We start from the raw sequence: 20,659 nt of genomic DNA, 5'->3' as shown, positions 1-20,659 counted from the left end.
TTAAGGAAAAGGGCCATGTAAAGTATATTTTGACGCCCATTAAGTACTTGAAGAAATCTAAGCTTTCTCGTTCAATTAGAGTGTTTCGTTAGTTTTCTACTCTGGCGCACATTTCTTCTACTCTTGCGCTCAAAGCTACTTTTAAGTCTGCCAGCACACGTCTTGCCACCTCTTATGATACAGGAGCTTGACTGGCGCTTAAACTGTCTTTAGTTGCAGATTTGGTTTTCTTTGCCTGTCTTATTCCTTTGAGAGACATTCTTGAGACTTACAAAGTGTTTTGCACATGCTAAGATAATTTGTTGTCCAGGTCTCAGTTTAGATTATTGAAGTTTTATTTTTGACTTAACTTTTGCTCGGTATGATTGTCCCTTCTGTGTGCCAGCTTAGAGAGTTCGTGGCGCCAGCTTAAAGTGTTTGTTGCACCAGCAAAACTTTAGGAAAGAAGAGCCTTAAGTTTTTTACTTGAATGGTCAAGGCCATTTCTGATGCTGCAGGTGAATGTTCTCATGCTTATACTGACTTGGTTTTGAAAAAGTTAGAACGAATATGCTCCTACCTGTTGTCAAATGTTTCTCCTGCACAGGAGGTGGCTGCTGTTTTGGTTTCTCCTTTGCGTCACCATCTAAACCTGGCTCTTTATAAGGCATTAAGGGAGGATATACTGGTACAAAGTCGTACATCTTTCTCTTAGGTCTTTTATACCTTTTGAGGATCCATTCAGCCCTCAGGTTCTGGTAGGAGGCCAATTGCAGGCCTTCTAGCATGTTTGGAGAGACTTACGAGCAGAACCGTGGGTGATGGAGGTACTGAAGGAGAGTCATGATTCCTTTCAGGTTTCATCTCCACTGACATTGTCTCCTCTAGCCATTCCTTCATATCTTCTCCAGCAGAAATATTTTGTTCTTCAGCAGGAGACTGTAATAGAGAACAACGCAATGGAGGAGGTGTTGGTAATTCACCAGGATTTTACCTCCTACTTTTTCCTAGTACCATAAGCAACCAGAGATTGGCACCCAGTGTTGGACATATCAAGACTGAACAACTTTGTTTGTCTGTTCCTGTTCATGGTTTTTTCCATTATAATTTTAGTGACTTTTCAAAGAATGTTTGGATGATTTGGTTGATATACGGGATGCATTTCCTCCTACCAGTAGGTCCTCAGTCATGCAAGTACCTTCAATGTGTATTTGCAGGGTAGGTATTCTGTTAAGGTGCATTGTTTTAGCTCGGGTACAGCGCCTCAAGTATTTACAAGGAGTTTGTTGCCAATAGAGGGATGGTGTCATCATTTGGGAGTAAGAATTCTTTTCTGCTAAGTCAAATGGTTCAAGTTGTCTAACTCTGTTGATGTTGTTCCGAAGGGCAAGAATTTGTTGCTTTGTCTGGCTCAGTCTCTGTGCATTATGATTTTCAGTAGACTTCCCTAAATACCCTTCAGTCCATATCTGTCTAGGGATGAGGGTAGACTCAAGCAGTTTTGCAGGCATTTCTGTTGGAAGACAAATAGGCACTTCTTGCTTCTTGACAAATTTTAGCCCTTAAGGAAACTTCCTACATGATAATGGCTTTCATTGTTAGGAAACATGGCCTCACTGGAGAATTTGTCAATAATCAGGCACAGTTACAGTGTGGTCCTGACATAACAGATTGCAAACTTAATAGCAAACATTCATTAAACTTTTAATTAAATCCATGACCACCACTGTTGCCAGGTTCTGTAGGAGGGATGATAAAACCTACTTCCAGGTATTTTTTTTTTCCTTTGTCTCGTAACACAAAACGAAGAGTTTTGACAAGTGTTGTGACACAGACGTGCAAAACACCATAGAATGGTCAACACCACACCCAGTAAACATTATAGAGACTTTAGGGTGGTGGTAAGGCCGTCGGAGGCTGGAGTACCTCTAGAAATCAGTAGCAATCTCTCTGGAATTTGGACTTAATCCTAAGATTTTATCTGCAGATCCTTTTGAGCCTCTGGAATCAGTTCCATTGAAGTATTTACTATAGTGTAAACCTTTTTTCAGCACCAGAGCTGCTGTAAGGGAATGATAGTTTTTATCTTTGTCTTAGAGCTGAGAATGATGATAAGACTAAGTTGTTCCGAGAACTTTAAGAATTCCAAATTACACCTCTTTGGTTGGGAAGGAAGAAGAAGCCCTTTTCTGTCATGTTATGGCAATTAATATTTAGGGTAGATGGGCTGCTTTTCACTGCACATGTACGAGAGCCTTGCTCCCTTTCCAACTTCTGGTGGCAGTATGATCCTGAAAGGGTTCCAGAGTAGGTAAGAATGTTTTGGGTTTCATGGGCTCTTTAGCTAGTTTGGCTGAGCTGATTTTGTTTAGCTGCACTACCCACCATCCTCATATCAATGTGGGAATTAGCTATCTTTAACAGTAGGCAAGATCCATCCAGAATAATATAGATTTTCATAAAAAAAAAATTTACTTGGATACTTAACTACTGTTAAAGTAGAATTCTGGCTAGCTAAAACATTTGAAACACACATGGTGGAGAACAGGTGTACTAGAGAGTCATCCAGAGTCAGCCATTCGATCATCTTTTGTTTGAATGCCAGCTCGCCTGTCAGTGCAGAGATATGACCTATCTTTAACAGTAGGTAAGTATCCAGATAAATTTTTTTTATGAAAGTGTATATAAATGTGTGATCAGAGTTAGTAGATAGACAAAGTAGTTAAAGACAGCATTGACAGTATAGCATAGCATTTTGTTCAAAGATGAAAGAAGTATTAACAAAAGTACGATTATTGGAAGATCAATACCGTAGAATGCAGAGGAGGTAAGTGGGTAGATGAGGGAACTGAACCATGAAAAGTACCACTAGAAATGGAAGTGGGATTGAATGTGTCAACATACATAAAGGGATTGAAATAAAAATAAAATTAACAGGAAAAGAAAAGGAGAAAGTTGTTAATAAGTTTAGTGCAAGTATGCAAGTATGTTTTAAGAGGAAAACTCTCCAAATCTTTGTAGGGAAGATGACCAAATATCTGATAGGTAGGAGAGAAGTTCATTAATGAACCTTGTAGAAATGTAGAAAAAAATTATTATCATTATTATTAATATTGTTATTTAGTAGTAGCAGCAGCAGTAGTAGTTGTAGTAGTAGTAGTAAGCAACTTCCATAGTAAGCTTGCTTAATCGAGTGCCTATATACAAAGCAAAAGAAACAATATTCCATTTAATTCTGTAAGGTAGTTTAGATATAATATATAGCTTTACATAAATTTTTTTGTATGATTATTATGAATTTGCATTTATTTCCATTTCAAATGTGTGGTTAACCTATTACCTGCTCCCCCCCCCCTTTATGTGTAACAATAATAAGGGACCTGAGTGGAAGACATAGGTCTTTTGGGTTGAGAAAAATATAAAGTGATACACAGTGCCTTCTAATCTAACCATTCCCTAACCCTAATCTAACCCTAACCCTGCACTGCTTCATACCTGAATGAACCCACCATATATAATATAACCTAGAGCACCATAAAACTTGGGTGAAATACAGGAATGAATCCCAACTTAACGTAGAGCACCATAAATCTAACAGTGAGGTACTGGAATGAATCCTAAATTAACTTAAAGCATTACGCCGTATCTGACCAGGATGGCTTAAATCTCTCCCTGGTACCTCCTTTTCTATAGACAACTAGATTTAGGTCACTTTACTCTAAAAGAAAGAATGTACGTACTTAACCTTGGTTCTTCTCTTTAGCACCCTCCCCAAAGGAACAGGGCAGCCCCTGGCCTTCTCCCAACAGATACTCTTACCCCAAGACTAGGCCCATAGTTTCCCATGATGGTCTCTCACTATTGTCAGACAGGTGTTCCAGTGAATCAGTCAAACATTTATTTATGGAAATGAATGTGGAATTTGTAAAAACCACATCAGCAGCTATCAGAATACCCATATTAACATTTAAAATAATTTTCTTCCCAAGTAACCACCCTTTTCATAACTTGTGCACCTTCAAATATATCATTATTACCTGAACATACAGTCTTTTTGACATTCAGCATATTTTGCCAAGTCCATGGGTACCATACTTTTATAGATTTTTGTGGAAAACTGTTAAATTATTCTTGGAAAATGTGAAACAAAATGTTGAAAACCACGGTGATGCTCCATTAATGAGATTTTTTAATGTGGCTTACCCATGACTAAATTGAAGCTAAACTATTATGAAACCAACACCACCTAGCAGACAACTTGTAAATAGAATCATATAATTTATTGGTGGATCCATGTAAAATGTCTGAGAATGCATATGTCATTGGTTAATGGTAACTTTTGTAATTATGAAAATACATTATAGAGAGAATGCAGTACTTAGACTGCAAAGACTTGAAGAGACTCTAAGGATATGGTGACATATTTAAACAAAAGAAAGATGTAATTTTTGTATCCTACCAATATCAATTTTGGTTTAGAAGAAAAAAATTGGAAAATGCCTGAAATACTCAATAAACATGTTCACAGTATGTATCTGTTCATAGGTAGAAAGAAGATAAGATTAACTAATAAATAATTATTTGTACAGTATAATTAAAACTATTCTATATATATACTGTGAAAGTTATAAAAAAAGAGCTAATTAACCCTTAAATGCGTACTGGACGTATCATATGTCGACTAAAATTATCTGTTGGGTGCCGAGTGGACGCATCGTCACGCGACTGCAAAAATTTCAACCTTTGGTCAACTTTTGACTCGACCGGAAATGGTCGAAAACGCAATTGTAAGCTAAAACTCTTACATTCTAGTAATATTCAATCATGTACCTTCATTTTGCAACAAATTGGAAGTCTCTAGCACAATATTTCGATTTATGGTGAATTTTTTGAAAAAACTTTTTCTTACGACGGGCGGTAACTCAACCGAAAATTTCATAAATTCTTTCGTCATTTTGTCGTAATTTTTGCACTGTTCTATATTAGCTGTTACATAAAGTTTTATATATGAAAATGTGCGCAATTTCATGTACAATACAACAAATACAACCGCCATGGTTGTAGCTTTATCAGTTTGAAATATTTTCATATAAACCACGATAACTGCCAAAATTTCAACCTTTAGTCAACTTTGGCTCGACCAAAATGGTAAAACGCAATTGTAAGCTAAAACTGTTACATTCTAGTAATATTCAATCATTTACCTTCATTTTGCAACCAATTGGAAGTCTCTAGCACAATATTTCGATTTATGGTGAATTTTTGAAAAACTTTTTTCCTTACGTCCCGCCAGAAATTCTTTAAATCACATTGTCGTAATGTTTGCACTGTTTTATATTAGTCGTTACATAAAGTTTTATATATGGAAATGCGCAATTTCATGTAGAATACAACAGAAAATAACTCATGGTTGTAGCTTTATCAGTTTTGAAATATTTTCATATAAATCACGATAACTGCTGTGTTTCAAGCTTTCGTCAATTTAACTCGACCGAAATGGAAAAAAACGCAATTATAAGCTAAAACTCTTACATTCTAGTAATATTCAATCATGTACCTTCATTTTGCAACAAACTGGAAGTCTCTAGTACAATATTTCGATTTATGGTGAATTTCTGAAAAAAATTTTTTCCTTACGTCTAAGCGGCGGGTAACTTGTATTAAACATCTCAGAAATTCTTTCGTCATGTTGTCGTTAATGTTTGCATCATTTTACATTAGTCGTTACATAAACTTTTATATATGAAAATTTGTGCAATTTCATGTACAATACAACCGAAAATAGCTCATGGTTGTAACTTTTATCAGTTTTGAAATATTTTCATAAATCATGATAACTACCAAAATTTCAACCTTCAGTCAACATTAACTCGACCGAAATGGTAAAAAAAACGCAATTGTAAAGCTAAAACTCTTACATTCTAGTAATATTCAATCGTTTACCTTCATTTTGCAATAAATTGGAAGTCTCTAGCACAATATTTTGATTTATGGTGAATTTTTAAAAAAACATTTTCCTTACGTCTGCCATAACTTGGCGAACATCTCGGAAATTCTTTCGTCTCGTTGTAATGTAATATTTGCACCGTTTTATATTAGTCGTTACATAAAGTTTATATATGAAAATGTGCGCAATTTCATGTAAAAATACAACAAAAATAACTCATGGTTGTAGCTTTTATCAGTTTTGAAATATTTTCATATAAATCGATAAATAGAAAAAATTCGACTTTGTAAACTTTAACTCGACCGAAATGGTCGAAAACTGCAATTGTAAGCTAAAACACTTACAGTCTAGTAATATTCAATCAATTAGCTTCATTTTTCAACAAACGGGAAGTCTCTAGCACAATATTTCGATTTATGGTGAATTTTGAAAAAAAAATTTTACGTCCATGGCGTTACAATTCATGCATCATTTTGTGATAATATTTTCTCTGTTTGCTTTGATCGTTTAAAATTTATTATATACCAAAATCATCGCAATTTAGTGTACAATACAACTAAAAAAATTAACTCATTAGCTTTAACCGTTTTGCTTACAGGCGATTTGTATACAATTATATACGAGTTTTTTTTCATGTCATATATTCCAATATTTATATGATAATTATTTTTTTCATTTCTGATGGTTGCATACTAAACTTCAGGCAATGACAAAAAATTAGCCAAAAATGAACTCTTAATCTTAAAAACTAAACGTGTTGTGATTTTTTTGAAAAAAACTTTTTTCTGCTTTAACTCACGAACTCACCGCCAGCATCGGAGATGTTTTTGTAAATAGGGCTTCGGCGTTAAAGGGTTAAGTTTCCCATGAGCATACCAGCAGACAGCAAGTGTTTGTCTACCTTCAGGGTACTTAAATTAGGGCTTGAAGATCACCTCTTCTGTGTTGCTTAGAATATGTTAATGCAAACCTAAGTCTCTTAATTTAAAATTGAGAAAGCATCCTTACTTTAGATGGAATGCAATACCATTGATTTCATTTTTGTTCATTTAGTCTGTTGCTTAACATCTTAGAAATTTGAATCTATGTTGCTTATTAAAGCTATCTGTAGAGGGGACTGTAATCCTTTCAATAAAAATTAGGTCTGAGAACCATTCATCTTTTTGCATTTTTGTTTTCTGAGAGTGTATTTGGTTTTTACTTCTGAAAGTAAAATACTGTCACAAATGACTGCTACCTTGGTCTCGTTTCCTTGTTTTGGCAAGTGTTTAATAGTGTGGAAAAGATGGACCTGGGACTTTTGTGGTTGTTGGTATCCTAGTGTAGCTCTGTCAGTGAATCAGCATTGTTATAAAGTAATTTAACCAAAACATTAACATCAAATTCATTAGATTTTCATTGGTTAGTTGGTAGGATTTGTTTTGAAATAAGATAACAGTAAGTGGGACAATGAAGTTAAGAAGTTGGCCAGCCAGAGTACAAGAGAGCCAAAAGAATAAACAGAAAATGTGACAAAACAGGCAGCACTTCTGGTTGATGAAGGGATGCTGTTGAGACCCTTTAGCACTGCTCTTAACTATCTAAGGGCATACCCTAGTATGGTTGAGGCAGCAGCTGCTTAGAGCTAGAGACCTGTTATGTCCCCATGTTATTAGCGTGTATTATATTGCTGTATTCAGACAGTGGCATGATTATCTAATGACCTGAGTTTTGTGAACTGAAAATTTGCATGTTTTGTCTGATGTATTTGAATAGCCCACCAATGACCAGTTCACATGTGATTTCATGTAGTTGAGACTTTCATTAAATTTTCAGTATAGTTTTAGAGTACTGTGTAATGAATTCACAGAATGTTCAAACATAAAATAAATACTGTACCTGGAATCCCAGATTCTGTAATGCATTGACTTCTTTTCTAGATCAGATCCTATTTTAACTGATTTCCATAAAGCTCTGCCCCTAATTTCTTTTAGATTAAAATGTCTGTTATTCCCTCATGTAATGCCCATATAAAAATTTTTTTTTTAGTTGTTGGATGTACAGTATATTTTGAAGTGACAGAACTTTGATTGTAGAGAAATTGCAGACAAAGTATATTCAAAATATTTTTCTAGTAAAGAGTAGAGGTGTGAACATATAAATCTGAGATTTAGTAAATTAATTTTATAAGTTGATTGTATGCATAGAATTTTTCTGTAAAACCTATTTTTCTCTCAAAATTTGTCAGTATTTTCTAAGAAAATTTATATCTTTTTACCTGTAAAGTTCTATAGCTCTTAATTAAGGGATCAGTGGAAATGGACAGTGTCATCAGATATATAAATCAAAGGAAGCGGCTTTGTAGCCAACCTTATTTTAAAGAAATCCGTCTGTGTCCAGAATTTTGACAATCAATACTTTTTCGTGTGGTGATATTTGGATGCTGTGGTATTATGGTAGGATTTTGGGATTTTGTCCCAGATGGTGGGTCTCTCTCTCTCTCTCTCTCTCTCTCTCTCTCTCTCTCTCTCTCTCTCTCTCAGAAACTGATATTTGTTGGTGCAGCAGACTTTATTGATCTAGTTCACCTCTTCTTACCTCCACACATATGGTGGGATTTTTTGTTTCCTTTATTTTATTTTTGCATAAGCACACTGTGAGAATTTTATGAGTTTCTTGTTGCTTTCATCTTTTGCTAGTCCTGAAAATTATTAGAATTGAAGGCCTTGTAAATTTTTCTGAGGGATGTACAATATTAAGTTCTTTCCTGTTTCCTGGGAATTGCTCTCTTCATAGTGGAAAGAGCTGTGGCTTGATGCATAAAAATCAGACAACAGAGCACTGAAGACAAGACATTACTGGGAAACTTAGAACCCCAGTTTGACATTCAGCAACACAAATAGCACAGAATTGTGTATTGGAAAAACTAAAACCCCGCCCAGCCCGAGAGGAAAGTGAAAACTGATGAAAATTATTGCAGTTTCCCCTAAAACAACCAAAACTGTAGACAGGACACCAAAAGCAATTTTTTGAGCAAATATTCACAGTAAACTCATGGGGCAACTGGAGTTTGCTCTCAACTCACTATAAAATTATGTAAATAATGTGTTAATAAAAATAAGAATAAATTGGGAATGAGTTGAATAAAAGAAATTGACACCACAGTGTTAACAAAGCCCAAACAATATTCCTGGGAAGACATTAACTCAGGTCACTCAGAAGAATGAGTGAAGTGAATTACTGTATATGAACCTTAGTATGCAAATCAGGATTGCTTAAGCTCTAAAAGAACAAGTCAGTCCAGTGGGTTGTGTTGCACAGAAGTAAGGAAAAATATGATTGACCGGGCTGAACTGAATAAGTGTATGTATTTGTACAGTACTACTTCACAGAAAAGTGATAGCCTTGTAAATACATGATGGCTTTGTTAAATCCTGAGTAATTATTATTGTGAGCATCTTTGTCTGTGTCAGTTGTACAGATTGAGTAATACTTAATTAAAAGAAGATGGTAACTAACCAGTAAGTAGTGGAACTAATTAGTAATTACAGTACACATATAATTTCATTAATTATGATAAAGTTTTTGGTAAAGTTTTTCTATTTCTCTAAAAATTCCTCTGGTTTTTGGTAAAGTTTTTCTATTTCTCTAAAAATTCCTCTGGTTTTTGGTAAAGTTTTTCTATTTCTCTAAAAATTCCTCTGTTCATATACAGAACAAACCTAGGGCTTAACATGAGGATAAAATCTTCTACCGCCAACTGGAAACCAGTAAAAAACATATAAAATTGTAGAACAAGGTATTGGTGCCAAAAGGGTTTGGCCAGTCAGATGAGAGAGAAGGCATCAGCCAACCTTGTTTGACCTGAGACCGCCATGATACATCAGCTTCTTCCTTACCACCCTGCTAGAAGGACGTGCTGTTGCCTTTCCTTCCAGAAGCTGATGTTTTCCTGCCCATTTACCTTCTTTGGTTTGCCCTTTTGTATCGTGAATTAGTACTACTGTGTGTTTGTGCAGTAGTGCTTTTTTTGTGTGTGATTTGTTTGGTGTTGGATCATGCAAACCCATAACTCATCTCAGCCTTCCAGCTCTGAGCCTCAGAGAAAATGTCTTGGGGTTGGTGGTTATCCTTGCTTTTGTTTTCTGGCTTCTATTGAGACTGATCCACATTCTACGTGTAGCAGATGTAGATCTAATATTTGTAATATTACTACTCCCTGTTCTGAATGTCTTTCTTGGCCTCTTGAGCAGTGGAGGCTTTTTGCCAGGAAAAGGCACCACAAGAGGAAGTTGGAGGTGCCATCTTGGAAGGGTTTTTCTTCTCCTTTGATGGCTGCTTCTTAGACTAGACTCCTTGTTCCTCTTCCTTGCCCAATCTTCCTCCAGTTGCTGCTTCTTCCTTGAAAGATTTTACTCCTTCCCATTCTTCCATGGCTTCATCTTTGGAAGTTTCAGGAGAGGGGTCAGGAAATCTCTCTCTCTTTCTCTCTCTCTCTCTCTCTCTCTCTCTCTCTCTCTCTCTCTCTCTCTCTCTCTCTCTCTCTCTCTCTCTCTCTCTCTCTCTCTCTCTCTCTGTGTGTGTGTGTCTGAGTCTCTCTCTCTCTCTCTCTCTCTCTCTCTGTGTGTGTGTGAGGTGGGGATTCCTCCTGGGAGGGAGGAGGCAGTGTCATCTTGTTCTACTGTTTCAAGTTCAGAGGCTCAGAAGATGACTAACATCTGGGCTTCTGTAGGCCCACCGAGAGTACCAATGTGTTCGCAACAGGGTTCAACAGTAGCTAGAGGTCTTCTGTTCGGTTGTCCCAGACCCCTTCAACGTCGCGGATGATGCCCTACAACATCCTTGGGACAACCTGAGTTTTATATGAGTAACTTACCCAGTAATTACATAGCTATTAGCTTCTTTTAACCGGCAGCTTAAAATGTTGAAATTGCGGGTCACGCTAGTTTGTTTTGGTTATGGTGATGTGCCCCGCCCACTTTTGGGTGGAAGAAGAGGTACACCTTAGCAAAGAGCTTCAATTTGTTTATGTCGGCTGTGGTTAAAGGACTGTGGTTGGCAGCAGCTTGAATTTTGAAATTTATACCCTGCTGGTTGTTTGTTCTGTCTACGATTGGTGAAGTATTTATTTTTGTAGCCTTTCGGCACAATTTAGATAGTGTTAGGTGAATTTTGATCATTGGTTTACGACTTTTTGCCTGTTTTTTGGACTTGTCATAGAATTTTCCATGATGTCTGACACTAGTAGTTCTAGTATTAGGTATTGTAGCAAAGGCTGCAATACTGGACTGACTAAAAAATCCCACAACTCACACTGTTTGTGTTCAATGTAGGGGACAAACATGTTCAGTGGATTTACGATGTGAGGAATGTAGTGGCAGGGATTTAAAGAAGTGGAAGACTTTAGATTCACATCTTAAGAAACTAGCTAGAGATAGGAAGAGGAAAGTTATTTCTAGGGAATCTAGTAAAGCTTTAGCTAGTCAGGATTCATCCGCTAAGTTGGATGTAATTTCACCTGTAATTTCTTCCGATCCCATTCTATCTCCTCCACCTGTGCAATCCTCTCCTTTACCAGGCTCTCACGTTTCCGATCCCAACACCATTGTCAGTCTGAGTCGAAAATCGACACTCGCTGTGAGATAATTGTGCAGTCAATTGCTAAATTAGCATCATTTGTGAAAGTGTTAATGGATCCCGTGGCACCCAGTGCAAGTGCAGTGGTAGTGGAGGAGGTGGCTGTTCGGCCCGCCGATTCTCATAGGCTAGGGTCCCTGGCATACTCCCCAGCACCTGGGAGGAGTCAAATTAGTAGCCTAAGAGAGGTCAGTAGGGTCTGCCCCTGAGCAGTCGCCCCCTTGTTTCAGTCTGTTGACCATCCCAGACTGCAACCAAAGGCCGTTGGAAAGGCCTCCAAGTGAGTGCTCACTGTATGTCCTCCAGCTCTGAAGATTTTAGTCCTAGGTGCTCACGGCGCTATGCGGACAAGTCACACCCGCTGAAAAGGCATGCAGTGGATTTCGAGATTTCTTCACCTGTTCCTTGTAAGAAGGGCAAGGATTCAGTTTGCCCCTTGTGCAGTCACTGGGATAGCCTGGAGCAATTCTCTTCTGCTACATCAGATAATGATCGTAAATTGGCGCCAAAGCGCCTTGTGTTACGGAGACGTTCTTTGTTGCATGAGGGAACCCCTTCATCAGGAGTTGTGCACACAGCACCTTCATCTCTATGTTCAGGGCCCGAGTGGCCAGCAACTAGCATCAAAGCGCCCCAGCTGCCGTTTACAGATGAGCGCCCACTGGCACCCGGTCGCCATCAGATTTCGTCATTGGTTCCCGTCTCTACAGTGCTCCCTGAACTCCCGTTGGCGCCTGCTCCTCCACCGCATCATTGTAGTGTCGTCTCAAACAGAGTTCCTCCTTTGGTTGACCCGATTCAGAGTAAACTTGATAATATTCTAAGTTTGCTTCAGAAAGCTCCTCCTACAGCTCAGATGACAGCGGACTTATCGCTTGCTCCTGTTTCTTCTGAAGAAGAGGTCGTTCCAGGTCAAGATGCTCCTTCGTCGGCGTACTCTGCGTTGTTGAGCTTCCTGCTAGCGACTTTCCCAAGCTTCTTTTTGCCAGCTACTCCCTCCTCTCCTGCTTCGACTTTCTTTATGGAAGCGCCCTTCGTTGGTTCTTTGAGATTACCGAAATTGGTTCTCTTCTCTTCAGCGATAAAGGCACTGAACGAAGTAGAAAGGTGGTTCTCTGAGGAGGAGGAGCAAGGTAAAGCAGTTTTTTGTTTCCCACCTTCCAAGTTGTCCAGGTCGAGTTATATGTTTTACCTAACGGGAGAAGCGCCTTCTCCGGGAGTCTCTGCCTCCTCTTAGGGAAGCTTCTCCGGCCTTATCGACTCAGCTAGGAGATCAGCTTTCTCCTCAGCCAAAATTATGTTTTCAGCTTCGGAACTAGCTCACCTTCTCAAGAATATTTTTAAGGTTTTCAAAGTGATGAGCTTCCTAGACTGGGCGGTGGGCACGCTAGCATGCAAGCTTAGAGACTGCTCCTTTTTTCATCAAGACATTTCTACGGACCTCTTAGGAGTACTTTCCTGTATTGACAGGGGAGTTCGCAACAGTACACAGGAGTTAGCTGGCCTTTACGCCATGGGTGTACTTAAGAAATGAAAGCTTTGGTGCTCTTTTATTTCAAAAGGCATCACTCTGTCTCACAGATCGGCCCTCCTCTTCTCCCCCTTGGACAAGACGCATTTTTTCCCCAAGCAACAGTACTAGACATTGCCTCTAACCTGCAGAAAAAGAACACTCTGGACCTGCTCTCCCAATCTGCGAGACGCCCGAAGGATTCTTTGGCTCTTCCTCTCAGACCTTCGTCTCTGCTGCAGCCTACTCCCTTTCAGAGTTCCCATTCTAGAACATATACTAGAGCAAGAGTATATACCCGTTTACCACAGCATTCCATCAAGAGGTCTTCCTCCAAGTCTTCCACCAAGAAACTGTTAGGCAACTGCTCCGAAAGGCCTTTTCAAGAGCTAATACAGAACTACGCTTACCTCGGTTTTCTGCCATAAAGGAATGGACTTCGTCTAACCAAGATTGTCAGACCTTATAAGTCCTTTGATACCACAAAGCTTAAGGAAAAACCTTTGCTGTCCTGGAATCTAGACTTGGTACTTATGTGGCTGGCCAGTTCACATTTTGAGCCCATGCAGTCTATCTCTTTAAGGGATTTTACCAGAAAAACTCTTTTCTGGTCGCCTTGGCTACTGCCAAAAGATCCAGTGAAATCCATGCTTTGGACAGAAATATCAGATTTTCTCAGGGAAATGCAGTTTGCTCCTTTTCCCTAGACATTTTAGCTAAGAACGCATCGCCATCGAATCCAAGGCTTCGTTCTTTTACGATCAAGAGCTTGTCCGAGATAGTAGGCCCGTCTGAAGAAGAAAGAACTCTCTGTCCAGTAAGGGCCCTTAAGTTTTATCTTCACTGAACGAAGAATATTCGTGGTACTTCAAGGAACCTTTGGTGTTTTGTGAAATATCCCTCTCGACTTTGTCTAAGAATGCCTTGGCATTCTTTCTCAGGAACTTGATTTCAGAAGCACATTCCATGGTGAGCGAAGACTCTCCCTCCTCCTGTAAGGTAAAAGCCCATGAGATAAGAGCGGTCGCTACGTCTTTGGCGTTTAAGCGCAATTTATCCCTCACGTTGATTGTGCAAGTGACGTTTTGAAAGTGCAAGTCGGTGTTTGCATCGCATTACTTAAGGGATATCGAAATTTCTCACGATCAGTGCAGTACCTTTGGTCTGTTTTACGTGTCTGGCGGGGTGTTGGGGGAGGAAACTTAGAAAGCAATGTCTTCTCTTTAATTTCTTTGCCTTGCCTAGGGTGTTGAGTTTTTGGTGAGCCTGGGAGCACTATGTACTTGCAGTACCCTCCAGTCTCTTGGTTTTAATGGTTGGGTATTGGTGTTTTTAATTTGGTGTTTGGTGGTTATGGTGACTATTTGCTCTGGTTATTTTGTGTGGTGCCATGCCGTGGGCAGGGCATCTTGTTTTACTGTGCTAGCCCTCGGAAATTAGTCCATCGCTACAAAGCACCCACTGTAGTGGTCCCTCAAGGCTTTACCGCCTCGCCTCTATTGATAAGACAAGCGCCAACCAGAGGCAGTAACTACCTGCAGCAGCTCTGTTATCAGGTAAGGTTCAACAACATTGATTCAATGTCAACAAATTTCTGTTCTCAAACTCATTACTATTTCCTTTCCTCCCGCCGAAGGTGAGTCTATCTTCACATTAAGAACTAGGTTTGTTCCGCATATGAACAAATGACAAATTTTAATTAATTTGTATTTTTCATAGCTAACAAACCTACGGTCTTAATGTACACTGCCCACCTCTTGCCACCCCTCAAAGTGATTCCCTAGGCTGGAAGAAACTGATGCGTCATGGAGCTCTTGGGTGAAGCGAGGTCAGCTGGTGCCTTCTCTCTCATCCAATTGGCCGAACCCCCATGCCACCAATAACTTTGTTCTACAATTTTATGTTTTTTACCAGTGTCCAGCTGGCGCTAGAAGAGTTTATCCTCACATTAAGACCGTAGGTTTGTTAGCTATGAAAAATACAAATTACTGCAATTAAAATTTGTCATTTTGCTGTAGGGGAAAGGTTATGTAATAATTGTCCTATATTCATTTCATGGGAGGGGAGGGTATTGACACATTGGGAATGCTTCATTTTACTAGAGTAAGTACGGTATACAATTCTGTATAAAAACTGAAATGTATAAAATATGGCTTTTGATGTTTCACTGCTGTTCAACACAGCATGGTCTCAATGGAAGTCAGAGATTTACCAAATTAAAAAGCAGGCACTGTATTGGTTATATTCAAGCAGAAGTGACAGGCATGAAGGAGGTTTTAATTGTGTGTGGACTGTTCTCAGGTCCTCATTGATTGGCTGGTGCCTCTCCCATGTGGAATAGATAACTGATTATGAATAGTGATTGTCCTTTGCACGTGGTAATCTGCAAGTCTGGTTCTTCAGCACTTATACTAGATATCAAGTCTTGATGAGTTGGTCTAACATCGTTGGTTGCCATAAGGCCTAGGTCTCATGGCACTTTCCTGAATGTGGCACAAAATCCTATTAGAGAGACACATTGTGGTCATTCCAAGATAAGTGTAGGGGTATCTTTAGACAGAGCATCAGAACGGGTATACCTGTACCACTTTTTTTTTTTACAAGGTCATTGTGCACAGGCAGGGCTGAGTTGTTCCTCATTGGAAGGCTAGATTTTAAAATTTTCTTAATAAATTACAGGCTTTATGGTATTGGTGCTGTTTTAGGGTTTAGTGTTATGGGGGGCTCATTCAACTTCTGATACGCCAAGCTCCCATGTGCACAGTAGTTTAGTTTGATAGGTGTCTTAGCATGGGGTGTGGTTCGTAGAGTATATTCCTTGAGTAATGCTGGGTGTAGTAAGTAGCTTGTCTCCCATATCCTTCAGCTACTGGAAGAGTTCCGTTGCTTGTATTTTATCACAAAGATTCTAGCAGTACTCCCCCTGGAAGAACAAACACAGTAGTAGCTGTTCATTTGAAGCAGGATCACACAGTATTTTAAGGAAATACATTACTGTACTAAGATTATCAGGATGCTTTCTTCATCTGACAACTGTACAGTATGCCTTGATTTTAATCTTTGGATAATTTGATGGTTCTTGATTTACTTATCCTTTAGTATCAGAAATCAGCCATTATCTGTAATGGGAAATGAGATTCCAGCAGCCTTTGCTCAGTTTTTCCGTTTTCTTCAAAATTTTACCGAATGATTACCATTGTCTGTATCATCTAGGGTCAGAGATGCTGTTATCTTAATTCAGAGATAGGGCATTAGGTGATGTAGCTTTTTAATGTAACATGCAGTTCTTAATGGTGTTCTACCATGCACTGAGGTGGACCTTGTAGTTTGCTATTATTTGTTGCATTCTGTCATGAGAGAACCTGCACTGCTGTGTTTGTTTTATTGATGATGGATGCCCTTTTTTTTTTATAGGTTACCATTGTCCTTACATATTTATAAGTATTATGATGATTGTAACCAGTCTATGTTGCCTATTTATAGGTATTTATTACCTTCTTTTCAATCCATTAATGAGCATGCAACATATTAATCACCTCTCAGTATTATGGCTTTACATTTGTTATACATTTAAAAAAAAAAATTCTTTTTCTGTGAGCAGTTGTGTTATCTTTCAATGGCCCACAGTGTTCCTTTGTTTCTTGAATCCTTGGCTTTGTCATTATTTTGCGTTCTGTTCGATATCATCATCTTTAAGCTTCCACTTCCACTTGGTATAGCTTGTGAATTATCCAGTGGTAATAGTTATTTTTTGGTGGTCACAGCATTTTTGTCTGCATTCTCAGCATTTTATATTCCAATATATTGATATGTTACTGTACATTATTTATTGTCCTTATCATTAGTATGAATTGTTGAAATTCATGTCAATATTTTATTTAGGATTTGTGGAAGGTGTTTCCTTTCATTATTTGATTGTTTATTTATGTACTGTTGTAAGTGTGATTTTATACCAGAATATTTTAGTATGCTTATGTCTAAAGTATTATTGTACTTTGGTGTCTAGATCACATATATTGCACACTTTCTGCAGGACTTTTCCAATAGATTTTGTTCACCATACAGTGACCTATCCTCTTGATATGCAAAAGCAAATTAGTTTTTGTCATTAAAATATCAATATTAAACATAATGATAGCATTATGTGAAAGAATAAAAAAAAAAATTTTTTTTAAGTATGAAATCATTGTGAAAAGTTTGTTTTAGAGTGCTAGGCAGAAGATTCAAGGAGGAAACTAAAGTGTGAATCAAGAATTTAAGCATGATTACTACAACATATCTAACCATTGTTGTTGAGGTTATATGAAAAAGGAAAGAAATATGTCTTCAATAATTCAAGAAATACAAAAACAAAACAACAAACATTTTTCCGATGATCTTGTCTCTTATGGCGTCACACTTGGGTAGAAGTTAAAAGTCTCACATACCATCTACAGTCAACCCCTGGGATTCATGGGGGATAGGGACCATAACCCCCCACAAATAGCTAAAATCTGCGAATACTTGACCCCTCTAAAAAAAAAGCTTATAACTGCCTATTTGGTTAGTTCAAACACCGAAAACCCCTCTAAAAATGCTTATACCTGCCGATTTTAATAGTTTTAGCATGACAAATGTATTTAGTCACAAAAATATGAAAATACAGTAATTAGTGAATATTTCTCTGTGAAAAATTCTGCGGATAGGCGAATTTTCCGTGAACAATGTGGCTATACGTTCCACAGGAAAATCCACGAATAGGTGAAGCCCCAATCCAGAACTGCGAATAGGTTGGGGTCAACTGTATAGTGTTCAGCACAAGGCACAGTATAGATCCCCCAAATGGGGTGATTTTTTAATCAGTTAATTTCACAAATTTGTACAGAGGCCATTTGCCTGTACTTAGCAGATTCAGGCACTTTGAGAGGCCGTACTTCTGTAGGGATGTAAAATATTTTAGTACTGTAGTAGGGCAGTAATTTTACATGGCTGTGAAGTACTTAAGTACTTTATGTATTATTTTAACCTCAGTGGATGTCCACGGTCAATTGTTTAAAAGCAGAATACACATAGAAGTTGAGGGAGATACCAACATACAGTGCTTGTCTTGAACAATGACCTTATACTGATCAGTTGAAGTTCTTTGTACTCTTTGATATAGCCTAATACAGTTTATTTTTACTTGTAAATCTCTCATAGTATTTTAAATTTTACATCATTTGAATTTTTCAGTTTCCGGATCACTCCTTGAACAAACTAAATGAAAGGTTGATACTTTTTCGTCACGATTACGACTCGCCAAACATTCTCCAGATAATCAACGCTGCTTCCGAAGTTACTCAGGATACCTTAGTGGAGATCGTCATGTCGGGTGGGTACACTAAATCCTCTCAGTGTTCATTAGTATTCAGCCAGCTTTTGTAGATGTACTTTTCAAGTATTTCGGATAGGTTTTGTGTCTGATGAGCATATGTAGTGTATAGCATTCAGTTATCATATTTTCATTTTTGAAATGAATTTTACCTGTCTTGCTATGATAATTGTAATTCCTGCATCAGGCAGGAGGACGATAGAATGTAAAATTAAAAAATTAATACGATTATGTAGTTTTAACTGTTTGTTAACCTGTCCCTTTCAGTTGATTCAAGCATCTATTGTTCACCATTCAGTTTTTTTCTGTCATTAACCCACGAGGATGTAATGAGTGTGGTTACGATTGTGATCGTTAATGATTACATTGTACAGTATCCTGTATTTTGTGGTTTGGATTATCTTTGTTTTTGTCATTATGTAAGATTTCATCCAAAAGTTTGTTAAGGTAATAGGATATGTACCTGGCTTTACTTTTCAGTTTACATGGTCACAATGTAGGCTGTGTTAAATGTAGGAATAAGGATTTTTTTATAACAATCGCTGTGATCAGCGTGTTGTTTGGTCAGATGAAGTAAACAATGTTTATTGAAAGGATAAGTAGATGAGAGAAGCATGCTAGAACAGGAAAAGACAGAAAAGATTCTTCTAATACTAGGACAGGAAGTAAGGGTATGAGTAAATTTCTCATCTGTTTTACTGTCTGTCAGAAGCCTGTTTTGTTAGTACTGTAATGCTTCTTCAAATTGTTTCATCTTGCAAATCTCCCCGTATTATTCAGGATAAGAGGTTTGGCAAATCGGAAGTCGATGTAGCTAATCTTAGGGCTAATTTGAAAAGTTTATGAAGGCAGTCTCCTCGACACTTGCTGCTTTACTGGCCCAGTATATTCGTCCCTAATCTAGATCCCTCTTTCTTCACACTCATGAAGGTAAGCTCCATAAGGGAGAGCAGTGGCAACTATGCTATTTTCCAGTCTTGAGTGTTGTCAATGCAGACTAGAGGATAGGTAGCTCCACGTTTACCTCGCATTATTTGCGAGATTTAGGGATTCACTACAATCATGCAGGGCACTTTTGCCCCTCATTATGACAAGGGAACTCATATCCTGAACATTCAGGGTAGCTATACTCTAGCCTTTCCTATTTAGTTAATTAGGAAATTTTTGGGGGAGTTTGAAGGTGCCTAGTTTGAGATAGGCAAGAGCCTTTATTTTTTTACTGTCTTTGCTGTGCTGTCTCACTTTCATCAAAGTGAGAGGAGTATCCCTTGCAAGGAGCCTCCAGCACTTTTCAGACATCCTTGCAGCCTAATAAGTCCTCTCTTGGCAACAGTACCGGCAGTTGGATTCTAATCATTAGGTAAGAAGCATCTTACTCCTGGTGGAATATTTTTGTTGCCTTGTGGGTTATAAATATTTGTCCTCACACCTTTCTCCCACCTCCTTTTCTTCAATGTACGAACCAGCTATCATAATAGAGAGTAAGGTTCATTTCAAAAATAAACATTTTTATAATTTATTTTTTGAATACAGTACTTACTATTATGTATCACCCTCCTCAACATCTCCATTCTTGTGGACAGAGTAAAAACTGAATGATAAACAATAGATGCTTGAATGACCAGAAAGGGATGGGTTAATAGATGTTTAAAACTAAATGATTCTATTAGTTTTTTAGTTTTTACACACATCCTCCTGCCTGATGCGGGAATTACAGCTATCTTAATAGAGAGGTAAGTATTTAAAAAAGAATTTTTCATCAGTTGGTTTACTAGCTCACAACTCAAGCACTGGTTTGAAGTGTTGCTTGAGCCTGATTTCTTGCGGGTTAACTACTATGATTAGGCTTATAAGTTATGTTCTGCATCTTGTTCATCTTTGTAAGTCTCTTACTCCTATAGTTACTGTGCTCACAGTCATCACTAAATCAGTAATAACATGATGTTTGTCATCCTTAAAACATTCTACAGTAATTTAGTACAGTTCCTGCTTTAGAAATACACATGATCTTACTGTGCCTAGCATCGGGGGTTTACCACATTCTTGATGCTTTGTGTATCAAGGTTTAATTTTGGGTCACAGTGAACCATACATATTCATTTTGTTAGCCAGCTTGCTGAGCTGGTTTGTGTCCCATCTGTAGCTATTGAAGGTTAGGGTTATTTTACTTGTCTCCCTGGAAGTTTAGCTTTTCTTGCCTCCCTGAAAGTTGAGGTTGTTATTGTTGTTTTCCTTTTATAATTATGGCAGGTAGAAA

General features: G+C 38.0%; 1 protein-coding gene across 12 annotated transcripts in view; it reads left to right on the top strand.

The window, feature by feature from the left end:
• The window catches only part of PKD (serine/threonine-protein kinase D3), a 273,053-nt gene that overhangs the window by 95,592 nt on the left and 156,802 nt on the right, over positions 1-20,659 (top strand). For all 12 annotated transcript variants that reach the window (XM_067119831.1, XM_067119860.1, XM_067119879.1 and 9 more), the window contains exon 3: positions 18,264-18,402. In XM_067119831.1, the coding sequence (XP_066975932.1) occupies positions 18,264-18,402 (139 nt within the window). The remainder of the gene's footprint in view (positions 1-18,263; positions 18,403-20,659) is intronic.

Source organism: Macrobrachium rosenbergii, chromosome 2, assembly GCF_040412425.1.
Source record: "Macrobrachium rosenbergii isolate ZJJX-2024 chromosome 2, ASM4041242v1, whole genome shotgun sequence".
In the NCBI taxonomy this organism is placed as follows: Eukaryota; Metazoa; Arthropoda; class Malacostraca; order Decapoda; family Palaemonidae; genus Macrobrachium; species Macrobrachium rosenbergii.
Note: the sequence above shows the minus strand (reverse complement) of the source record. Positions and strands in the feature narration are given on the sequence as shown.